Raw genomic sequence first — 24,598 nt, forward strand, 5'->3', positions numbered from 1 at the left:
CTTTTGCAAAGTGAGTTCTAATTGTTTCTTGAAATGCTTCTAGCTTAGCTCAACACTTCTGAATTCAGATTATTTCTAAGAATTTGGTCTGTTCCTTTCACCAGCATACTCCTGATATGAAAATAATGCAAGATGTAACAGTGGCTCTTTTTGTCTTGAACAGATAATATAATCCTTAGAGCAAGCAGAATAATGTATTTTCCTTCCAAACACAAACAAGAGAATAATAAATAGGAAAAGGTACAAGGGAACTGTGCAGCCAACCGTGTCCTGGGCTGCATCAAGGGAAGTGTGGCCAGCAGGGTGAGGGAGGGGATTCTCTCCCTTTGCTCTTGTCAAACCCCACCTGAAGTACTGTGTGCAGTTCTAAAGCCCCCAGAACAAGAAGGACATCAAACTGTTGGAGCAAGCCCAGAGGAGGGCCACAAAGATGCTCAGAGGGCTGGAGCATCTCTGCTATGAGGACAGGCTACAAGAGCTGGAGGGCTTTTTGGCCTGGAGAAGAGAAGGCTTTCAGGAGACCTTATAGTGGCCTTCCAGTATCTGAAGGAGGCCTACAGGAAGGCTGGGGAGGGATTATTTACAAGGTTTTATAATGACAGGATGAAGGGTAATTGGTTTAAACTGGAAGAGGGGAGATTCAAAGTAGTTGTTAGGAAAGGGTTCTTTACAGTAAGGGCAGTGAGACACTGGAACAGGTTTCCCACGGAGGTTGTTGATGCTTCTTCCCTGGAGGTGTTCAAGGCCAGGTTGTCTGAGGCCTTGAGTGACCTGTTCTAGTGGGAGGTGTCCCTGCCTATGGTGGGGAGTTGGAACTGGATGATCTTTGAAGTCCCTTTCAACCTAAACCATTCTATGATTCTATGAATAAGAAAGGCAGTTTGAGCTGGGTGTTCTTCTGTGTTTTCAGCAACTTCAAGAGTGAAGAGGAAGGGATTTGTGTTGCCAACAGCAGATTCTAGTCCCATCTTACTGCAGTGTTTATAGCAGTGATCACAAATGTTTATGAACACTGATCCTGTGGATCAGTTTAATGACAAAATACATGGTTCAAAGGTACAGGTGTTACTGAAATACATCACAGCTTGTCTGACATACATGCATATGCCAACCGACAGTACCAGCTGCGAGCCTTCAGTCATTAGGCAAGATTCTGAGCTCTTGTGGCGTCTTCAGAGTTGTAGTAGTGTAACTGATGTGAGGTTATGGTTTATCTTTAGCACTAGGGAGAAAGCTGCTGCCGCCACTGACTTCATCTTCATGCTTTTCTTATTTCACCGGCTTTGGTTTCTTTCTGATGTCAATATTCCTCACCTGATGACCACTGTCTCAGGAGCTAGACCAATTCTGCTTGCTAGCAGACCACACACATGGGTCTTTGGGGTGTAAACTGCCAGAAGAAAAAACTTGTATCAAGGCACCCTCCAAGAAGACAGCTCAGCAAGGTGGTTTGAACCATTCCCAGTCACATCACAAGATAGATTAGTTTGGAGACAACTTCATCTTGCATTTCAGATTCCCATTTCTTCTACCTTTATTTCTCTCAAAACTACTGTCTTTTAAAAAAATCTTACTGAAATAGATCACAGAGTCACAGAACTATAGAGGTTGGAAGAGACCTCCAGAAATCAAGTTAAAACCCCCTGCCGAGGCAGGATCCCCATGGGTAGTCTGCACAGGAACACATCCAGGTGGGTTTTGAAAGTCTCCAGAGAAAGAGACTGCAGCCTCTCTGGGCAGCCTGTTCCAGTGCGCTGTCACCCTCACCGTAAAGAAGTTTGTCCTCATGTTGAGGTGCAACCTTCTATGTTTCAGTTTGTAGCTGTTGCTCCTTTTCTTATTGCTGCTGACCACTGAAAAGAGATTGGCCCCCACTACTTGACACCCACCTCTCAGCTATTTGTACACATTGATGAGATCCCCCCTCAGTCTTCTCCAGACTAAACAGCCCCAGGTTTCTCAGTCTCTCTTTGTAGGGCAGGTGCTTAGGTCCCCCAGTCATCCTCATGGCTCTCAAATCCCAGAGCACCAAAAAGCCAACAGAAACTTTTTTGGTAATAAAGATGGGACTCACAGGATCACCTGGACTCTGCAAGGAGAGGTAGTGCCTGATGAAAGAGTGGAACAGAAACACTTTCACCCAAGGAAATGACTGTTAGGAGAAACTGCAGACACTATCTTGCAGCCCTGTAAAAGAAGATGGAATCAAGCTTATGAAAACACAAAGAAAAAAAACCCCACACACAAAGATGTTGTTACTGATAGACGTGAATTTGAACCATGGTTATTGGCAGAGCTAACAAAAGCCTCACGTCTCAAACGGAAAAGAGGAAATGTTTCATATAAAGACCACGGAGAAATCTGTGCAATTAGCTTCTCTGCACAGATGCTACTCAATTGAATTCAAATTAGGGAGTAACAACTGCTGCACTTGCTAGGATTCATCTACATTTAGGTATTAAATTCAAATGTAGATGATCAAACAATGGCACGATTTGTTAGATGTAGTGAAAGAACTGGATCTGAGGCTTGAAGGCACACATGGCTGTAAGCCAACATGCTACTTCTGCTCTCTTCTGTCATTTCTTCACCTATTTTTTTAATTTATGGAGATTTCTTTCTGTGTCTTGAGAAACATTACTACTCATTCATAAGGGAGATTGCTCATATCCTAAATTCTCCTTTACTTTCAGTTTCATTGTATGATGGTTTACTGAACCCGTTCCCATTTTGGATGAAGAGGGACAGTGTTCATACTCCTGCTGACTGCTCCAGCTGGCCCTTGAGCACCCCATAAACTTTCCTCTCTTGCTCTCAGCTTGCCAGCCTCGGAAATAGCCAAGCAGTCAACACGGTTTTACCAAGGGGAAGTAATTTATGAGCAACCTGATAGCATTGTATGAGGACATAGCCAAGTGGCTAGATGATGGTTGAAGAGTGGATGTGGTTTATCTTGATTTCCGTAGAGCATTTGACACTGTCTTCCACAGTGTCCTTCTGGCTAAACAGGTGGTGTGGTCTAGGTGATCAGGTAGTGAGGTGGATTGCAAACTGGCTGAAGAGAAGAAGTCAGAGAGCTGTGGGCAATGGAATGAAGTCTAGTTGGAGGCCTGTAACTAGTGACCTCCCATAGAGGTCAGTACTGGGACCAGTTCTGTTCGATATATTCATCAATGACCTGGATGAGGGCATGGACTGCAGTGTCAGCAGTTTAGCTGATGACACAAAGCTGGGTGGAGTGGCTGTCACACCAGAAGGCTGTGCTGCCATTCAGCGAGACGCTGGAGGGCTGGGCATGAAATTCAACAAGGGCAAGTGTAGAGCCTTGCACCTGGGAAAGAGCAACCCCAGGTACCAATACAGCTTGGGGAATGACCTGCTGGAAGGCAGCGAAGTGGAAAAGGATCTGTGAGGTTGACCATGATCCAGCAGTGTGGGTTTTGTGGCCAGGAAGGCTGGTGCCATTCTGGGTGTACTGAAGGGGGTGTGGTTAGTAGGCCAAGAGAGGTTCTCCTCCACCTCTGCTCTGCCGCGGTCAGGCCACATCTGGAGTACTGTGTCCAGTTCTGGGCCACTCAGTGCAAAGACACAGAACTACTGGAGAGAGTCCAGTGCAGAGCCATAAAGACAATTAAGGGAATGGATCATCTCTCTTACAAGGAGAGACTGAAGGAGATGAAGCCCTTTAGCTTGTAGAAGAGGAGACTGAGGGCTGACCTCATCAATGTTTATAAATATGTAAAGGTGAGTACCAGGAGGATGGAGCCAGGCTCTGCTCAGTGATGCCCATTGACAGGACAAGGGCCATTGGGTAGAACTGGAGGCACAGGAAGTTTCATGCAAACAGGAGGAGGACTTTTTTCCCTGTGAGGGTGACAGAACACTGGAACAGGCTGTCCAGGGGGGTTGGGGAGTCTTCCTCTCTGGAGATATTCAAAACCCACCTGGACACATTCCTGTGTGATCTGGTATAGGTGATCCTGCTGTGGCAGGAGGGTCGTACTGGATGATCTTTTGAGGTCCTTTCCAGCCCCTGACATTGTATGATTGTGTGATCCTCCACAAGGTGGTGAGTCACTTGGATGCCTACTGACTCAACAGCTCAGTCTCTTCTCCTAAGATTTTGCCTTGAAACAATGCCGGGTACAGAAAGGCATTAAGAATGTATTTGTGCTGCAAAGTGTCCTTTCTGAGACACCTGCAGAAAGTACTTTTTAAACATTTTAAGTCTAAATCTGTACTTATGTAGTGTAGAAAATAATAGTGTTTCTTCCTTACATATTTGATTCCCTGTGTAAAAAATGCTGCTCCCCTTTTAAAAAATGGTCTTAATGGGCAAATATCTTTTCCTCCTGATTATGTTTCATTGTAAACAGAACTTTCTAATGCATCAGAGAAGATGAGAAAACAAACGTGTACCAGATGTTACTCACACTATTTAATGCATTATTGGAAGGTAGTTGGATGTCGTGGTGATGACTGCAGTATAAAAACCCATGCAGAATAGAAACTAGCAACCAAGAGGCTTTCAAGCCAAAAGGAAAATAGGATTAAATTGTCCAGCTGTGCAGCTCTGGTATCCTATATTCTTGTATGTAATCTGATAGGCTTCACATTATTCTCCAGAGTACTTCATTGGGCCAAATTAATTCTTAGTGTAACTCCATTGACTTTAATAGACTTGTACAAGAGCTTAAGTTTGGTCTATTGTATGTTGGATGTTTTATGCATGTAGCATCATTCCTAGAAGATTACATTAGGATAAAAACGTTGTCTATGTTTCAAGACATAGTCCATCTTCCAGCTGAGATCAAAGACAGCAGAATAAAAGTGACAACAAATTAAAAACTGGCAATCACAAAGGAGAAGTTAAAATGCTTTTTTAAATAGTAATTTCCCCCCCATATTTCCTTGATATTTTGTGATGTTGGAGGGAAAGCTGCTTTGTGGGCTGTTGGGGTACTTTTTGTTTATCCCATATTTACTTAATTTCCCTTTTCATGATTAAAAAGCTTCAGTCAGCTACAGAGACTGATCGGGCTATGCTATAACAAGGATTACTAAGCTGTAATTATTATTTATTCGAATCAGTGGAAGAATTACTGAAGCTTAAAGACAACAGAAGCTAATGGAGGAAGGAACAAAGGAGGCCAGTTGTGATTTCAACTGCACATTGTCAACCACCCCAGCAGCACAAAAGTAGCCATCTAACTGACACCCTAATAGGGGACTGCTGATACTTGCTTCTGAGCCATTCATTTCAGCCATGTTTTTTAAAATAAACTCTTCCTAAAGAAATACTTTTAGGGAGAAAAAAAATCTACATAGGGTATGAATACTACTATTAGTAGCTGGTTGATGAAAGAAAGTGCCAGGAAGAAGCTACAGAGAGATATTTGCTTGGTGTTTTCACTGTATTTAAAACATGGTCTTTTTTCCTATTCTTCGCCATAAATGCCCACAGCTTTTCACCTGCAGTTTTAACCCACCCATTACTCCCAAGCTGCACTTCTAGCATTCAAAAAAACCACTCAATTTCAGGTGTATTTTAATTTCACTGAAAATTTTCAACACTCCTAAACTAAAACAGTACCCACCTGGATGGAAAATCTGCACAGAGGCCTCCTTCCCCTCATGCCACTCTGCACACCTTCCAGCTAATGAACTTGCCAGGGCTGGTGCAATCTACAGGCAAATAGTGGTATAGTACTAGGCAAAGTACTAGGTATAGTACTAGGCAAAGATCCTGACCTAGAGATACACTGACTGATGAGAGACCATCAACATTAAGAGCCCAGACTTCTCTTGCATTGATCTGGAATACAATTATTCAGTTCAGTTAAGGAAAGATGTTTTGATTCTGGTCAATCTTAAAATATTTCCATTTTACCTGCTCAGGGAAAAATGAGATTTTGTGGAAACTGTTTTAACATTTAATTGTGCTATCTTGAAATGGGACCAGATACCACTCAGGACTTTAGGTGCTAGTAATGAAGTAAGAAAATGCAGCCATATAAAACTGCAGCAGTCTTTCTAGTCCTTATCTGCTCTCCAGCTTCTCAACTCCCAGACTTGCCTCTACCTCGCTGTTAATGTGATTCCTCCATATTAAGGAACATAAGAACAAACAGGACATGGGGATGGGGGAAGTTATTTTCCAGCAAGGTGTCTGTGGGAGTCAATAATAGGAGTGATTTTGTCATTTTAACAATGTGTGTGCATTGCCAAGGGATAATCAATATGTAAAATCATCTTATAGAGGTGGTTTAATTTTTTTTATACAGCAAGTATATGCTTTTCTTCCTTTTGCAATCTCAAATCATATTAATTTCTCTAACTCTGTTGCATACATGAGAAAGGGCACATAGCAGAGCATGATCACAGCCTAGGAGGACATCACAGAGAACCTGAGGTGCAGACACAGCTTGGGCATGGATGCCTGAACTTGTAGGGCCCTGAAGTCTCCTGCACTCCCATAAATGTGAAATGTGTCACTTGCCACAGGGATCTGTGAACTAAATAAATTCTTTTCTCTTAAAGAGATCACATCTGTCACTCCTGGACTAGTGAAACCTTGGGGCTTCAGCAATACTGTTCAGCTGCACTGCTGCCACTTGATTTGAGACATGAGTCAAGTTGTTTTTATCTCTGTAAATATATGTCCATAGGTTCCATTTATCAGACCTATGCAGTCTTCAATACCATCTTAAGAATCCATAATGATTTCCTTCCTCCCAGCAGTGTCACCTTCAGCTCAAATCTGAAGGTGATAAAAGTTAACTTCCAGATGGACGATATGTATTGAAAACACAATTTCATATTGTTAGTTTCATATAATGCATCTCAAATTTTGTGTCTGAGCTCCAAAATGCTACAACAAAGATGCAGTTTTGTCACATAATCTTCTTATTTGTTTTCTAAAGTTTTGATTCAGATTTAAGCAGATGTTCAGTCTGCAGCTATGCAAAATTTCAGATGGTTGGGGACATAGAAAACATGATCACAAGTGTTTACATAAGCAAAAATCCCTCAGCAATGCTGACTTGAAACCTGGGCTGACTGTCCCCACTTCATCTCTGCACAGTTGGCTGATTAGTGTTTGGTTTTTAACTTACCTCTTCAAAGTACAGCAAGTGTACAGCTTGGTTCTTCTGAGGCCCTTACAAATGTATACAAAGTAGCTGAAATGGCACTTCAGATGTCATTACACTGAACCCATCTGTACTTAAGAGTGTGTAAAAAGAAAGTGCCGATACACACTCCCACACTTGGAAAACGCTCCTGGGTCCTGCTGTCAGGCAGTGCTTCATTTTGACCACTGCTGTTCTAAAATCCCCTTGGAGCAAAGACATCCTTTTTATTTTTGTGTGACACTTAGCATCGTCATGCCCAGCTCTGCCACTAGGACCTTCAGATGCAATGGGAATAGAAATAATGGCATAATAAAGGCACTTGGAAAATTCTGCTCAGCTGGCTCTCTCTTGCAGAGATTTGGCTTTGCTCTTAATGAGGTCATGTGAAAGGATTATTTATTTATTTATTCTTTCTTTCTTTTTGCATCTGTACAAAAGGCTCCTGGAAGTGCAGCCTCAGCACCTTATACACAGCTACAAATGACAAAAAATAACACTAAACCAAAGTGCATGGCAGCCACTCAAAATAAGTAGTCAAAGACACACTTGGCAAATGAAAAGCTGGAGGCATGTTTCTCTACCAGTGAGATTCTGCCCTCATCACAGTCACATTCAGAGAAAAAAAGAGAGTCTTTATACTGGGCCCATAGGAGTTCTTTCAGACTGAGAATTTGATGAGTTCCAGAGCCTGAAGGCCAGATAGAAATTCTGTGGAGGAACCTGGGATTTGTAGTGACTTTCTTGGCACAGAAAAGAGGTGTAGTATTAGTGTGAGATTCCCTATATTACTCTTCTGTGCTTCTCTCAATCCATAATTTTTTCTTACAGCTATTTGTGTCTCCGATATTATATCAAAATAGAAGGACAACACTCACACTGGATACAAAATATTGAGATCATTTTTTCATCACCAGCTGAGCAGGCAAGTAAAGATACAAGTAAAGATGTTGAGGTGCTGGAGCGTGTCCAGAGAAGGGCAACAAAGCTGGTGAAAGGCCTGGAACACAAACCCTATGAGGAGAGGCTGAAGGAGCTGGGGTTGTTTAGCCTAGAGAAGAGGAGGCTTAGGGGTGACCTCATTGCTGTCTACAACTACCTGAAGGGAGGCTGTAGCCAGGTGGGGGTTGGCCTCTTCTCACAGGCAACCACCAATAGAACAAGGGGACACAGTGTCAAGTTGTGCTGGGGGAAGTATAGGCTGGATGTTAGGAGGAAGTTCTTCCCAGAGCGAGTGATTGGCATTGGAATGGGCTGCCCAGGGAGGTGGTGGAGGCACCTCCCTGGAGGTGTTCAAGACAAGACTGGATGAGGCACTTAGTGCCATGGTCTAGTTGATTGGATAGGGCTGGGTGCTAGGTTGGACTGGATGATCTTGGAGGTCTCTTCCAACCTGGTTGATTCTATGATTCTATGATACAGCAAAAAATACTGAGTTGTTACTAGGTTAGGGTCTCTCCTAAGACAGAAATAATGGCTATCTGCTTCTGTTGTGTTTCAAAGTGTTTCTTTGGGTTACAGTTATATGAAAAATCTAAATACTTTATGGAACCAGTTCTGCTGGAAGTTTAAAAATCATCTTCTGGGTGATGTTTTTGGTGAGCACAGCATTGTACTCTGAAAAGATGTAATGGCTTAGTCATTCAGGCTGATTAGTTTTGTCAGGCATTGCAGATTGAGTGATATTCCTTAGGAGTGGTATTTGGAATGGTTTACTGTTTTGAGTATAAAGTGCTTTTTTACCCTGTTGTGGGTTTGTGTTTTGTTGTGGTGGTTTGGTTTTTTTGGGGTTTTTTTGTGTGTGTGTGCATCCAAATATGTCTTACTGGTGTGATTAATCATATGTCAAGAACTAGATAAAGATGCCCTCACTCTGGGTTTCAGAGGAGGTGACCACAAAGGCAGAGCTGTTGCTGATACCAGAGGCCCCACTGCAACCCCTCAAGGTCAGCAGTGGACAGCTGTGGGTACCACCAGCAGATATGGTATGGCAGGTAGAGCAACGGGAGCTGGGAGCATTCACAAGACCAAAACTCCCACACTTGGAAGCTGCTTCAATATCACATCAGTGCCCAGAATTGGCATTAGCTTCTATTTCAATGGTAAGAAAGGTGAATCCAAAGTTTAAGGAACTGCAGTTATAAGATTTAATGGCTGGGTTTGCCATTCCTTCATGAGAAAAGCACATAAAGCAAAACAATTCAAACTTCTTCCACTATTCACAGAAACCTTAACAAAACTGAGATAACCTAAACATATGAGCTTCTCCTTGCCCACTGAATTGCAGGGGTTCATCCTAATTAACAAAAATATATCCAAAACTCCCACAGAGCTGTCACTGGCTATAATAGAGGGGCTTTACATCTAGAATATTGGGATAATAATACTGTCATTTCTCATAGTGTTGCCAAAAAAAGAGCATTCATTAATGTTTAGCAGGCAGAGTGCATCACTATCTAATACTCTCAATTAAAACAAGGCTTCAGTGTGCATAAACTAATGCATTTCCATCAGCTTTAAATGAAATCCACTAGTTTGAGCTTTTCAGCAGCAACATGGATATTCTGTATGGTTTCTGCCAGTTCCAGAAAAGGAATTTTCTGCTTGACAAGCAATTAGCTTTCTGCTATTATTAAAATTGTTCAATGGCATTTTTGCCATCTGTTACAAGATATACTTTTCTTAAATGCAAAAAAAATAATTAAATTACCATAAAGAACAGTGTGGGGAAGAAAGGTTTCTGCACGTGCAGGACCCACCTCAAAAAAAGAATACACAGGCACCCAGAACTGTGATCTCTTGTCATATATTGTCAAAAATGCAGTCTTGCACAGATAGTTATTTCTATTGGACTGCTTGGAAACCTCATGAAATGCTATAAGCATTGTTCATTAACAAAAGGAAATCTGTTCCTTTCTTCTTCCAGCCACAATGTTCCTTTATAATAACTTGGGTAGGGAGGAGAAGTTACATTCTTTAAGAGATGTGCATTTTACTTAAAAAGGAGTTGCAGTCTAGTGAAATCTTCAAGAAATGGAGGTTAGCTGTTAGTTGGCAGTTTCCATTTTCTTTCTGAATAGCTAAGCAGTTACATATCACAGTTTAAAGATGCTTCCTTCCAGGTCTTTCAGCTTCACAATATTTGTCTCTGGAAAACTCTTAATGCTTTCCCAATTAAATGGGCCCTGCTGTCATGTAATTTTTATGGTTATAAAGTTAACTATCTCAGTCCTCTGGTGAGTCACTCCAGGCGTACCCTGGCAAGGATCACTCTTTATGTCAGTTAGGCAGGTGAATGTCCCCTATTTTTAGATGAGTCTACAGGGCTCTGTAGCACAACCAGACTCAGCCCAGACGCTCAGTCATTTTCTGGCATTTACCTCACCTCCCTGTGGAGTCTATGACCAGGTCTCATACTTAAGTGATGATTGGAAGAAACAAAGCATTAGATAACATCTAGGATTTTTAAAAGTAGCTTATGCTTGTGTCTCTCACCTGCGCACCACCCCTTGGAAGGTCTGTCTTCCCCGAGCTGTTGTCAGATCTCTGTGACAGGCAGCTGATGTTTCTGGAAGTACACCACCGACCTCATCTGAGATTTTCAGAGTTTGCAGAGTCATTGGCTATTCCTGGACAAGTAACACCTTCAGGCTCAGAAGGAGTTCGATTGTGTGTCTACAAGGCCGTTGGGTTTGCACTGGTTATATAGCTCTTCAGTGTCAGTTAACAGGCAAAGTTAACAGGCAATTACATATAAGCTACAGTTTTATGAACTGAAACATTGCAGTTTTACAGAAAGTATCTTCAGAACTGGCCAAGTCAACCTACAGTTTCTATGCATTATTACACGAAAGAGAAACCCTTTACCTCCAGACTTACACTGTTTGCATTATTCCATGGAGGGGAAAAGAAATATTTGGATCAAACAACAGGATACATTTCACAGTATCCAGCAAGATGCTAACAGTTATCACCCTCAAGGGCTTGAGTCCAGAGTCAGCTTCTAATCTAGATGTGCTAAAACTCTGGTTTGGCTGGGACAGAATCCAGGGCCAGCTACAGCCTGTAGGCTGTTAGCAGTTTCAAGTCAGGCAGGACCTTATACTGAGAGGGACAGAAGCCAGAGCAGCTGACCCAAGTTGGCTACAGGCGTATCCCATACATATCATGGTCCTTATAAAGGGGGAAGTTGTGGAGTCTCCTTCTCTGGAGACTTTCGTGTGGATGTGTTTCTGTGTGACCTGTAATAGATTGCGGATCACAGGATGTTAAGGGTTGGAAGGGACCCAAAGAGGTCATCATGTCCAATCCCCTGCCAGAGCAGGACCATATAATCTAGCTCAGATCACAGAGGAAGGCATCCAGGTTGTTATTTAATTGAATCTGTTTTTATTGCAACCCATGAGTCTCCTCTCCTGGTCCCAGTCCCCCTTCTCTGCTGGTGATGGGTTATCGGGTGACAAAGCAACCACTATAATCTAGCTCCAGATGCAGGCTAAATGTAGATAAATAAAGATATCTGCAACTACTAGAAGCTGCTGGGTGGGAAGTGACAGGACCAGAGGAAATGGTTTCAAGCTGCACCTGGGGAGATTCAGGCTGGATGCCAGGAAATATTTCTTCACACAGAGGGTTATCAAACATTGAAATGAGCTGCCCAGGGCAGCAGTGGAGTCACCATCCCTAGAGGTGTTTAAGCAGCACGTGGACCTGGCACTTAGGGGCGTGGTTTAGTGTTGACCCCTCAGTGCTGAGTAGAAGGTTGGAATGGATGATCTTTGACCTTTTTTCCAACCAGATGTTTTATGTGAATCTGTGATTTCCAGTAAAACTTTTATTTCAACTCTTTATCTCAACTCAGAGGGGTTTCTTGGGTTTCTTTGTTATTTTGCCTCCTGTCTGTGTAAGGAGAGGCAGGGACTTCTGAGAGCAGGCTGTGTTAACCCAGGACACACCTCCACATCCTCAGTGAAGGAAGGCACAGTGAAGAAACAATCTTACTCTCTTCTGTTTCTGCAATGGCTTTGGCCTGTACTGCAACAGCAATGAGTCTAGCCCAAAGAGACACAATAGAGGATGTCCCAGACAAAGTGACTGAGAATCGTTGCAGGACTCCTTCCTTCATTAGTTTTGCATCTATATGCATGGGTTTGTTTAGGATTTTTTTTCCCCTGGGCATGGAGTTCCCTCAGATATGCCCCTTACCACAAAGGAAGACTCTGCATAATTAATTCTCAACATAATGGGCCCACTTCATAATTAATTTATTCATTCTCTTGCTGTATAACTGTTTCTCTACTTAACTGACTGACTTTGGTAATAGTTCTCTGCATAATTGATTGATATTTCTGTTGATTCTTCCCATTTTTATTTAATACTGGAAATGATTTGCTGTATAACTGCTTCATTGCTTAGCTCATTACCTACACAATTGCTTGGTATCATAATTGATTCACTGCTTAAATGTCTTACAGGATAATGAACAGCAAGTAATGGCTATCTACTTTTCACCTCCATTTCTCTTCCCTACATCTTTTTTTACATGACAACCTGAAGCTTTCCTGACAGCTGTTTTACCCCCCTTAGCTCATTTCCAAATGTCACTGCTATCACCAATTCCCTGACCCTTATTCTGATGCCCTCAGCAGCCCGCTTTAGTGTCCTTCCCCATCCCTCTCCTGTCTGTATCACAGTCTGCAGAGCTTCAGCTCCCTATCTCTCATATACTCATAGCATGGTCTTACTCTGTTTTACAGAACTTTTTGATCATCCCTTCTGTCCTCCTTTTACAACTTAGTTCCATGTGTCCTGTCCAGGGACAGACTGGTTACTGACTCTTGTAATCTTTCTTTTGCACACCTATGTCTGGAGGACACCTAAAAAAATATCCGGCAACACACCTGTCAGGGGTTGAGTTGAATGTGCTGATGATATTCAATACCATGACAACTTCAAAATGGAAGTGCTGGCTCGAGCAAAATCTCATAGGGCTTGAAGTTCAGGCTGTACCATTAGAGACTTCCTGTTCTGGTTGCTGTTTGGGTGTTGGTCTTTGCCGTTGGTCTGGCTGCTGCATGCTTGGGTGCAGGTAACCATTTTATTGCTGACTTCTGCTGTTGCTCTTACTAAGGTAATTGTATAGTGTATGATCTCATTCAAACTCATCTCAACCCAGAGGGGTTTTTTGTTACTTTGCCTGTGTGGGGACCTGTGAGAGTGGGCTGTGTTAACCCAGGACAACACCCAGGTGATCACCTCCCTATTCCTGCTGACCACAGTGGTACTAATACAAGCAACAGTGCTGTTGCCCTTTTCGGCTACCTGGACACACTGCTGACTCATATTCAGTTGACTGTCAACCAATACCGTCAGGTCCCTTTCCAAGTTGCAGCTTTCCAATCGAACATCTCCAAGTCCATAGCTTATCATAGGGTCCAAGTGTAGAACCTAGCATTTGGCCTTGTTGAACCTCATACAATTAACTTCACTCATCAGTTTAATCTATCTGAATCCCACTGTAAAGCTTCCCTACCCTGAAGCGGATCAGCATGCCCACCCAACCTGGTGTCATGTGCAGACCTAATGAGAGTGCACTCAGTCCCCTCATCCAGATCATTCGTAAAGATATTAAAGAGGACAGGCCCCACTATGGGGCCGATCTCTTTTCAGTGGTCAGCAGCAATAAGACAAGGAGTGACAGCTACAAACTGGAACGTAGAAGATTTCACCTCAACATGAGGAGAAACGTCTTTACAGTTAGGGTGACAGAGCACTGGAATACGCTGCCCAGAGAGGTTGCAGAGTCTCTTTCTCTGGAGACTTTCAAAACCCACCTGGATGTGTTCCTGTGCAGACTACCCTAGGGTATCCTGCCTTGGCAGAGGGGTTTGGCTCGATTTCTGGACGTCCCATCCAACCTCTGTGATTCTGTGAAACTGTTCTCTTTTGTAAGGCACACAGTTTTGATAGCTGTAAACACAAAGCATATTTATTTGTTCATTCTACAGGTAAAATATGTTTGATGAAGACACAGCAAGATTTAATATTCTCATGTAAATGCCACTTCTTATTGAGGTCAGCTATATAGCACTTGAATAAATACTATAGCTCCTTCCTTCAAGGATCACAGGCTATTTCTAACAATTGAGCAAGCTTTCAGGAAGATGCATTCTGCTGGTGGTTGTTGCAAGAAGCTTTGCGCATGACCTCGTTTTAAGATCGCTGAAATGGCTCTTACGGAACTTAGAGGATCAGGTTAATTGGTTTAAACCTTGTCTGGGTCCTAAAGCACTGAATTGGAGTGGCACTGGCAGTCAGCACTATTAGCAGCTACTGCCATCTACGGGCAGTCTCCTTTTAGCTTTATTCGCCAATGATTGTTTCTTCATTCCAAATAACATACCCGTTCTCGTGCATTAAAACATATAATGGGAGAAATTACACCCTTGTTGTTGATTTCTCCACTGAAAAGAAAACAAAATAACGTAGGAGGGACTTCACCTATGCACCCACCAACTGGAGATGTTGAACACTTAAAATGACTACCTGCTGTAGAAAGGAAAACAATGACATGGGTTTATTTTCCCTTTTCATTGTGTTGGGTGCCACCTTCACTTTGCAACCACTGGGGCACACTTATCCGTGCTGTAACAGCGCTGAAATTACTCCAAATGCACCTTAGCATTTACATAGTCATTTGAATGCTGTTACAGCTTCCCTCCCCGCTGGCCCCCAAACCCATCAAAGTGGGAAAGCATTCATGCACTGGTGACTCTCATTTTTTTCCCAGCCTGGGAGGTTCTTAGCTTTTCCCATTTATAATTAAGAGCACTTTGGGGTATTCATCACCCCTGGCAGCTGTTAATTCCCCTCAAGTCTGTGAAGTCACTGTGGTAAAATATTTGAAGTAAGTAAGGGGACTGTTCAGTGCTATTTTGGATTGCACCTGTGGTCCTTTTAGCTCATTAGTCTTTCTCTGACAGTAGCTGGTCCCAGATGCTTGAGGCAGAAAGTGAAAAACCTCCATAGTGGAAAATGAATGCAAGCACACAGGAACCACTCCCTTGCTATTACAGGTAACTGCATTGTAAAATCCATTTCACAGTCAAGCACATCCATCTAAAAATTAATTTCAGGTTTTGATTCCTTCTGACTCCTGTTGGGAAGCTTGTCACAAGGACTGTCCTGCTGAGTAAAAGCCCTTTAATTTCCAATCTACATTTATTTATGGCTATTTTACACCAAATGTTTCTTTATCAGTATTTTTTTTTTTCATATAAACAGTATAGAATCATGGAATGGTTTAGGTTGGAAGGGAGCTGAAGGATCATCCAGTTCCAACCCCCTGCCATAGGCAGGGATACCTCCCACTAGAACAGGTCACTCAAGGCCTCATCCAATTTGGCCTTGAACACATCCAGGGAAGGAGCAGCCACAGCGTCCCTGGGCAACCTGTGCCAGTGTCTTGCCACTCTCACTGTAAAGAACTTCTTCCTGACATCCAGTTTAAATCTCCTCTGTTCCAGTTTAAACCCATTACCCCTCATCCTGTCGTTACAAGACCTTGTAAATAGACCCTCCCCAGCCTCCCTGTAGGCCCCTTTCCTGTAGGCCCCCTTCAGATATTGGAATGCTACTTGTTCACTGTTGCTGTGACTTCATCATCACCAATCACCTCTGCTTTGTTTTCTGTTTGCTTTAGCAGAGCCTCCATGCTTCTTGTACACATTGGCTATTAGATCCAAGTGCAGGAATCAACTGAAAAGTGCAAACCGGCAGATGGTTTAAAAGAAGATACTTCAGTGCTCTGAAATAAGTGTCACCTGGAGAAAATGGCACAAAGGTCTGTAGTCCCTCCAAAAAATATCTTTTAAGGAGTGTGCAAAGCCCATCAACACACAGAGTCAAGGTACTTGCTTTATTTCGGTTCTGCAGAAACAGGTGCTAGGTACTAAATCACAACTCCAGCCCCTGTGACTTCCAGCAGCAGTGGTTTGCATACTGCACAAATAACAATTACATAGGATTGGTTACATGATTTTACATCCCATCAGTCTTTGTATGAGGGCTCTATTGAGTACCTAATTCATTACACGGTCACCTCGTTCATTATATTAAAGTGGTCCTACCTTTACATGTAAATACCTCTCCTAAAGGTGTGAGGTTTAGTATTAAAATCCCCACAGGTTATGTAGAGGACACCTCAATATTTTGACTTTTGTCCAAATCTGACTGTTTTTTTGTACAGAAGCCACAAGAAGGCATTGTCTACAAAGGTTGAGAGTGATAGACTTTAGATACCACTCTCAATTACTGTGTCTTGTTTCTGATTATTTTAACCTTTGAGATCATTTTGTGCTTTAGTCTTATAGGCCTCCTATTCGTGTTATCCCAGTTTCAGGAGATGCTTGTCCAGCCTTCAGGTTTTTAATGCTATCCTTCTGACAACAGGATGAATTGATTTCTTCTTACAGATGTTAAATAGATTTTACAGCAGCACATAAGAACGAAGTAAACCTGTATTCCCAGCAGAACTGAAAGCTCCCCAGACTTGATCCTCTCCAGTGGTTACAGCCACTGTTTAGTGATTAAGGCTCCACTCTTAGATCCACCCAGGAATCTGATTTTGGAATTTAATTCCGTTGAAACCCCCAATGTCAGTATCATTTCAGAACGACAGATGTGTCTGAAATGCATTTTTGTTTCCTTTTTCCTGTAATCTTCGTCCAGAACGAAGCAAAATGTTACTGAAGAAGGGGTTGGAGATCACACACCAGACCGTGCTTGTCCTGCAGGACCAGGACAAACCTCTCACCCAGATTACTCTTTTTTGTTGTTGTTGACTGAAGCATAGCATTGCCATACTAATGACACCGGATGCCCGCAGAGCCTGTGCGACCAACTTTTGGCACCTCAGAGGTGCGTCCCCTGGGGACCGGAACGGGGGCGGTACCGCTGCGGTCCCCGGAAGAGCACTGGGGGAGTGTCCGCCCCTTCGGGCCCGGCCCGCCCGCGCCGCTCTTCTCGCCGTGATCCATAGAACCAACCGCCGCTGCGTGCGGCCGATGTCACGTGCCGGAGGCGGAAGTGAGGCACGCCTGTGGCGGAAGAGGGGCGCCGGGGCGTGCTCCGGGATGGCATTCCAGCGGTAGTAGCGGAACCACCGCCAGCAGCAGCGGTTCCCCTCCTTCCCCACCTCCCCGCTTCGTCCGTTGTCGAGACCGGGCGGCATGGCCAGGGGCCAGGCGGCCGCGGCTACGGCCGTGAGCGGTGGGAGGCGGGCGCTGCTGCTGCTGTGGCCGCGCGGCGCGGACGGCGCCCTCCCGCCAGCCGCCGCCGCCGCCTCACGTGAGCGCCGCTGCCTGGGCGGCTGGCAGCGCCTGGCCGCGCCGCCGGGATCGCGGGCGGCCGGTACGGCCCTTAACGGCAGCGCGGGATGGGGCAGGCATGGTGGCGGGACGGGCGGGGACAGCTGCCGCCGCCGCACCGGCAAGCGGGGTGAGAGCAGGGACGGGGGTGAGGGGGAGGGAGGGTGTTGCCTCGCATGACCCCGGGGAATGTCCGTAGGGGTGACAGGGCTACTCTCTTCCCCGCAGTCTGTGTCTACGCTTTACAGATGACTGTGACAGCTAAGGCACAGCTGTGCTTTCAGCCCAGGTATTGCAAAATACAGAAAATACAGTGGCTCTGGGGGCAAAGAGCTCTGTCTTCTAACCCTTTGTTTCATGTTCTGGCTCACGCTCTTTGTATCAGCTCGTTCATGCAAATGTCTCAGCGGAAATTACGCTTTAAACAATATTTCAAACAGTGAATGGCAGATGGGGAGTGACTGCTTTTTGTCTAGATGGCAGACGGTGAAGGTTTGCTTCTTTAACAAAGGGTGAAAAGAGTCCCTGCATTTAGTCTCCAAAGCTTTGAATTGCTGACGGCTTCCACTGATTATGCTTGCAATGATCAAGTTTAAAGCAGGGGTCCTCAAAACTGCTGGCCGCATACAGCCCCCCTCAGAATCCGGCCCGCCGGTATTTACAGAACACCTACACCACCCCCCCCCACCAGGGGCTGGGGCGGGAACCAGGCAGCCACTTCCTGCCATTTAATCGGCTCACAGGCCTCCGCAGCCCCCAAGCACCCGCCGGGACTGGGCTGGAACCAAACTATAGTCCGGCCCCCGACAGTGTCTGAGGGTCAGTGAACCGGCCCCCTGTTTAAAAAGTTTGAGGACTCCTGGTTTAAAGACTGATACTTGGTAGTGTTTGTCTAGGATGTTATGTTCTTGGAGAGCACCTCTGAAGTGTAGCAGGAATGTATTCTGTTTTCAGGCTCTTGCACACAGAGCTTCTTATTAGGGTATGTTTTCAGTTTCAAGCAAGCCACGATTATCAGAACATTCCTCATAAATAAGAGCTGTTGGGGATAGTACAGAAAATGCTGGAAGGCAAGCATGTTGTCTAAATGTTCGTTCTTCAAAGTAATTTGCATCTTGGTTCATATTTTTCAGATGTAAGCAGCTCTGCACCATCATCTTTGCAAAGCAAAGGGAGTATTTCCTTACTGGGAAATAGGAGGCTTTTTTTTGACACTCATGCACTGGTCTGCCTCTTGGAAGAAAATGGTAATTTGTTAGAAAGTAGTAGCTACTTTTAATGTAATTTCATGAGTAGTTTCTGTGGGGGTTTTTTGGTTTATAAAGTTTGATACTTGCTTCTCCTTCACCTGTGATGTTACAGATTCAGGTTTGTTTGTTTTTTTTAAATACTGCCTAAATACATGTAGTTTTTTTCTGCTTCCAAAACAAAAGAGTAATAACCTGTAATAATCTGAGATAGCAGTATAATGATCCCACAGCAGTGGGGGGGGTGGGGGTATGAGCACCAGGACACATATGAAGAGCCACAGGCAGGAGGGATAAAGGAGAGAGGTGGGGTACCTCTACTTTTTGGTGGTAGCAAGCATATCAGTTCAGCTCTTGAAAGCAACTCACTCTCAGCCCCCATATATGCTTTCTGACACTTGACTGCTAGTTAGAAACCATCGTGCTTTTGCAAGTGGTTCTTTCTGTAATGATGAGATCTTGTTCATGACACTTTCACTCCCACATTTTGCAAGTGGTAAAGTTGAAAGTATTTCTGGGGATAATGTTTTACAATAGTTCCCAATATATTCAGTTTAAAAAGTTTCTAATAAGCACTCAAAGGCTGGTAAGCCTAATATTGGAGCAGTGAACTCTGTATTCAGTTGTTGAGTTTTGCACATCTGAAGTGCTACAGAAAATATGGAGTATACTGCAAGTATATGTCCGCTTTTCAGGGTCAGAATTCTTCCTCAAGAAATAGCCACATATGAGAGATGACATTTCATAATACTTATGGAAAGTTTCCAGCTTTTATCCTATTACTGCACCAATAGTGTTGTACTACAGCAGCTGTGCAGTGTCACAGATGTAATTTTGGGGTGGGAAAACTTAGATGTACAGACTGGTTGAGTTCTCTTATTAGTGCTGAATCAAGGCAAGTATGTTCTTTCATTAACTGATACTTGCTTTAACTATTAGAAAGTGGCATTTCTGTAAACTGTCTAGATTGAGTTCTCTCTGAATGATCTTGCATTTTGTTTTGCTTAGGGTTCACTACTCAGCAGTCAGAGGTCATTGTGTCTGCATTGGTGAAAATTATGGACAACAACCTGGATATGATTTACAAGGACATGGTCACCAAAGTACAGCAGGTTAGCTCAGAGACAATGGTGGGGTTAAAGTAAATCAGAACCTAGTATGGCTGCTCATGAAATATATGTAGCTATTACTGTTAAACACTATTTTAAAAGCTTGAAAGTGAAGAACAAACATCCCTGTGTATAATTTTTTCTAGCAAGTTTTGTCTTCGGTTTATCAACTACTAAAATGGCATAGTAGATCTCTGAGACCTTGGACCATGAGTTGGAGCGCAAACTACAGTCAGTTTTTTAGTTTCAGCCTTGTAGCATGAAATAGAATTTACTGAGAAGACTTTTAGACAGGGATGAGAGGTATATTCAATGCATGGATTTGGATAGTTACAGCTCCTACATGCATTAATTGAATTTTTCTGATTTTGTCAAACATTACCAACACTTGAGCCTAACTTGCTTATTTTGTCACTGTCACTTACTTTATTATATTTTCATACATCAACATAAAATTGCTAAATTAAAAATTTCAGGGTACTAACATAGTCTACTGTATTTGTAGGCACAAATGAGAAAATGCATTACAGTTGGGTTATGTTCTGAGGTTTTTCTTCCCTTTTTTAAAGGAAATTGCCCTTCAGCAAGTAATGTCCCATATTGGTGGAGTGAAAAAGGACATGATTATTTTGGAAAAAAGTGAATTTTCAGCACTTCGTTCAGAAAATGAGGTAAAAAAAAATCACTTTCTTGGAGAGTGCTGTTCTAGCACATGCATATTTTTTCCCTCTTCTACCAGAGGGATTGTGTCTGGTCCCAGTGTGATTTAACTGTTTCATGAATGGCCTTGTCCGTGGAGCAGAGCCTTCCCCAGCAAGTATGCAAACAATAAAAAACTGGGAGGAGTGGCTGATAACGTCAGGGGGTTGTGCTGCCATTCAGAAGGACATGAACAAGCTTGGCAGATGAACTGTCAGGAATCTCGTGAGCTGAACAAATGGAAATGCCAGATATTGCCCCTGAGGAGGAGTTATATCATGCAGCAGGACAGGCTGGGAGTCACCAGATGAAGCATAACTGTGCAGAAGAGGCCCTGAGGGTCATGTTGGACCCAAAGTAGGCCGTGAGCCACTGATAAGGCCTTGTGGCAAAGATGATCAACTGTCCCCTGGGCTGTGTTTGGAGAGTTGCCAGTAGGTCCAGAGAGGTGATTCTTCCCTCTGACTGGCACTGTTGATACTTCATCTGGAGTGCTGGGTCCAGTTCTGGGCTGTCCAGTGCAAGGAAGACATGGATGTGCTGGGCAGAGTCTAACAAACATGGAGAAAGATGAGGAGGGAGATGGAGTATCTGACACATGAGAAAAGACTGTGAGAGCTGGAACTGTTCAGCCTGGAGAAGAAAAGGCTCAAGAGGGATCTCATTACTGTATAAAAATATTAGAAGGGGAGTATAGGGAGTATAAAGACACAGGCTCTTTCTGATGTTGCCCAATGACAGAATGATAGGCATTAGCACAAATCAAAATGCAAGAAATTCTCTTTGTGCGTAAGAAAACCCTTTCTGGTGTAAGAGTGGCAAAACACTGAAACAAGATACCCAGAAATCCTGTAGATTCACTCTCATGATGATACTTGAAACCTACCTGGACATGGTCCTGAGCAACCTGCAAGGGATTGAAAATTATGATTTTCAGAAACAGTTCATAGAATTATAGAATCAACCAGGTTGGAAGAGACCTCCAAGATCATCCAGTCCAACCTAGCACCCAGCCCTATCCAATCAACTAGACCATGGCACTAAGTGCCTCATCCAGTCTTTTCTTGAGCCCCTCCAGGGATGGCAACTCCACCACCTTCCTGGGCACTCCATTCCAATGCCAGTAATACTCTCTGAAGAACTTGGTCCAATCCAGCCTATACCTCCCCTGGCACAACTTGAGACTGTGTCCCCTTCTTCTGTTGCTGGTTGCCTGGGAGAAGAGACCAACCCCCACCTGGCTAGAACCTCCCTTCAGGTAGTTGTAGACAGCAATGAAGTCACCTCTGAGCCTCCAGGCTTAACAACCCCAGCTCCCTCAGCCTCTCATAGGGCTTGTTTCTAACCATAATTTGGGTTAGAAAGGACCTTTAGATAACACTATGTAGATGCAGATTGCAGTATGATTTCCATTTAGCCATCTCTTCTTAAAAAGTTCAACAAAGCCACCTCTCCTCCCCCCCAAGATAGTGTGCTCCAGGCCTCATCATCTTGCCCTTTCACTGAACTGGCTCCAGTATGTCTTTCTCCAGCCTAAAGCTGGACACAAGACTTCCAGTGCAGGCAATGAACATGGAGAAATAATAACTTCCTTTGTCCTGTCAGATTTATTAATAAAATGATCATAGAATCATAGAGTTGGAGTCCAATTCCCCTGTAATGCAGGGCCACTTAGGGCAGTAACATCCCATGCATTCACACATCTTTCCTGCAGTGGGACATCGCTAGCTTCTGTCTTGTGCTGTTTGAAAGTGGCCAGTACAGAGTAAAACATGCATGTGTATACACATGCCTCTATCTCTACATGTAGTGAGGATGCAGGTAAACTGCTTGCTTTGCTTGGTTTTTCACAGTGTGGATAATGGTCATTGTCACTGAGCATGCAGATTCATTAGTATTTCTAGGTTATGTGGGTTTATATATAGTAATGTACATTTTTTCCTGCTCTTTCAGAAAATAAAACTTGAACTCCAACAGATAAAGAAGCAAGTCATGGTAAGATATCATACACCAGTAAAATTAGGAATTAACATCTGGCTAGTTTGGTTTAAAATAAAGTTGTTTTCCAGATTTTATTTTATAAGCTCTGCTTAATTGGTGTGATGTATAGGGTACTGAAATAGCAATTAGTGGTACACTGTGGGCTGTAGCAAAGACAATTACATGCCTACCTCATTGGTGGTAGCAGAGAACTGGGAATGGTACAAGAGGTGAAGAAAAATCTAGTTGAAATTTTTTTGTACTCACGTGTTCTTAACTCAGATTCAGAAAGTGACTGCAGTGTCACAGTTAAGCCTGAGTGAAGTTTTGCTCTGTAACTTTACTTGTTACATGAAAATAAGCAGCATAATGTCAAAATGATACCACTTACTAATAGATGTGTGGTTGTGGGTTTGTTTGGGGTTTTTTTTGGTTGGTTGGCTGTTTAGGTTATTTTTCATTTTTGGTTTCTTTTGGTCATGGTGGTGTTTTACTACTTTAGTGTTGTTTGTTTTTTCCTGAAGATTAATCTGTTAGCTGTCCAAAATTCAAAATAGCTTTTGAATGGCTTCTTCGGGCCACTGAATTTGAGACTGTTTATGTTTGGTTCTATCTGTTTGGGAGCAAATGACTATTGCACATAAGCAGATTTTGTAGAAAACTTAATTAGTTAATTGTGGCACAGATTCTTACCAGGCTTAAACATCAATGCTGTGTTTCTGGTCATGGCTTGCCCATTTTGAGTAGCAGTCCAAACACCTTTTTACCATTATAAACCAGAACCTCTTAAAATCTGTTATTCTAATGGTTGTGGAATCATAAGCAGCCTTTTCATGGGACATTTTTGTTGAGCAGTGGAGACTGTAATCTGGAAAATGTTATGTGCTTTCATGGAGTGTGGACTTCTGACTTGAGAACTGATGTTTCTTCCTGAGATGTCCTCCTTAGCTGGAAGGATGAAGCACTCTTCTGTCCCTAGAACCTGTCCTTGAAACTGTCAGACTACTGGACTTGTTGAGCTAGCTGACAATGTGGTAAATTCAGCCTAGTGCTGCCTTGCCATTCCTTTTCCTGTTCTTTTCAATTTTCTTTTTTCACTCTCATCTCCAAAATGAGAACAAGGATTTTGCTGTGTGTTTCATACTATGTTACAAAGCACTTAGTGCATCTGTTTTTTTTGGAAAAGGATTTTCAAATCCTTTCAGCATCGAATTTTTGAATCGTAACTCCTTCTTGAATCCATTGCTAGAATATCAAGGATCTGACTCTTCTTGGAAGCTAGATGTCTTTAAATTTAACTGTAAATGGAATTCTCACAGGGACAAATTACTTGTTCCTCTAAAAGACAAAAAAATGTGAAATTGTAAGAAAAGATTGTTTCTAATTTTTGATTCATCAAGCTGTAATATATCATGTTGTGATGACATCTAATTATAAACCAGTTATAAAGGTCAACAATTCAGACATAGAAATTTGGTCTAGTTATTGTTCATTCTAATGTAACAATCTCTTAACTAGCTGACTTTGGCCTACTTGAGAGATGCTTGCTTGGTTTTAATGGCAGAATCTCCCAGAACATCAGCAATCTTTTGCTCTTCCCACACATTCAGCTGATCAGCAGTTTGCCGCATGACAAACTGTCAGCTGGCTGGAATTCCTGCCAGGAGGTTGCATTAAAATGGCAGCTGTCGCTGAGAAATTCAGGAATCGCAACTATTGATGAGCTAAAATGCAAATGTAGAATTTCTGGTAGCTTTAAAAAGTTAGATGTTTTGAAATAGAATAAACCCTTTATTGTTCCTGAGATACCTGCAGCTTTTCGTGAAAGCTCTAGGTGTAGGCTTTAAAGACAGATACTCTTTTATTTTGAAAGAAACTTGCTTTCAAAGTTATTTTCAGCATCAAGGCTGCTTCATGGAGAAAGGCCAACTTACAGTTGTATACCTAGGCATGGATATCTGGAATTCAGAGGTGTGGGATATACGAAACATTCCCAGCATTTATGGAAGGATGTGTTCTCAGGAGCTGTTCTCAGTGTTGTTTTTAAAAGTAATTATTTTTTTGAT

At 43.0% G+C, this 24,598-nt stretch overlaps 1 protein-coding gene across 12 annotated transcripts in view; it reads left to right on the forward strand.

Annotated features, from left to right (window-relative positions):
• Window positions 1-24,598, forward strand: part of MCUR1 (mitochondrial calcium uniporter regulator 1) — an 80,788-nt gene that overhangs the window by 47,419 nt on the left and 8,771 nt on the right. For 3 of the 12 annotated variants that reach the window (XM_064161007.1, XM_064160999.1, XM_064161005.1), the window contains exons 2-8: window positions 15,116-15,205; window positions 15,832-15,972; window positions 16,860-17,627; window positions 18,631-18,744; window positions 19,753-19,856; window positions 20,423-20,524; window positions 22,506-22,547. In XM_064161007.1, coding sequence (XP_064017077.1) covers window positions 17,360-17,627; window positions 18,631-18,744; window positions 19,753-19,856; window positions 20,423-20,524; window positions 22,506-22,547 — 630 coding nt within the window. In that variant the 5' untranslated portion in view covers window positions 15,116-15,205; window positions 15,832-15,972; window positions 16,860-17,359. Of the gene's footprint in view, window positions 1-15,112; window positions 15,206-15,831; window positions 16,039-16,077; window positions 17,628-18,630; window positions 18,745-19,752; window positions 19,857-20,422; window positions 20,525-22,505; window positions 22,548-24,598 lie in introns of those variants that run through there. The other 9 variants (XM_064161006.1, XM_064161010.1, XM_064161003.1 and 6 more) reach the window with 7 other exon arrangements.

This window comes from Pogoniulus pusillus, chromosome 21, assembly GCF_015220805.1.
Source record: "Pogoniulus pusillus isolate bPogPus1 chromosome 21, bPogPus1.pri, whole genome shotgun sequence".
NCBI lineage: Eukaryota > Metazoa > Chordata > Aves > Piciformes > Lybiidae > Pogoniulus > Pogoniulus pusillus.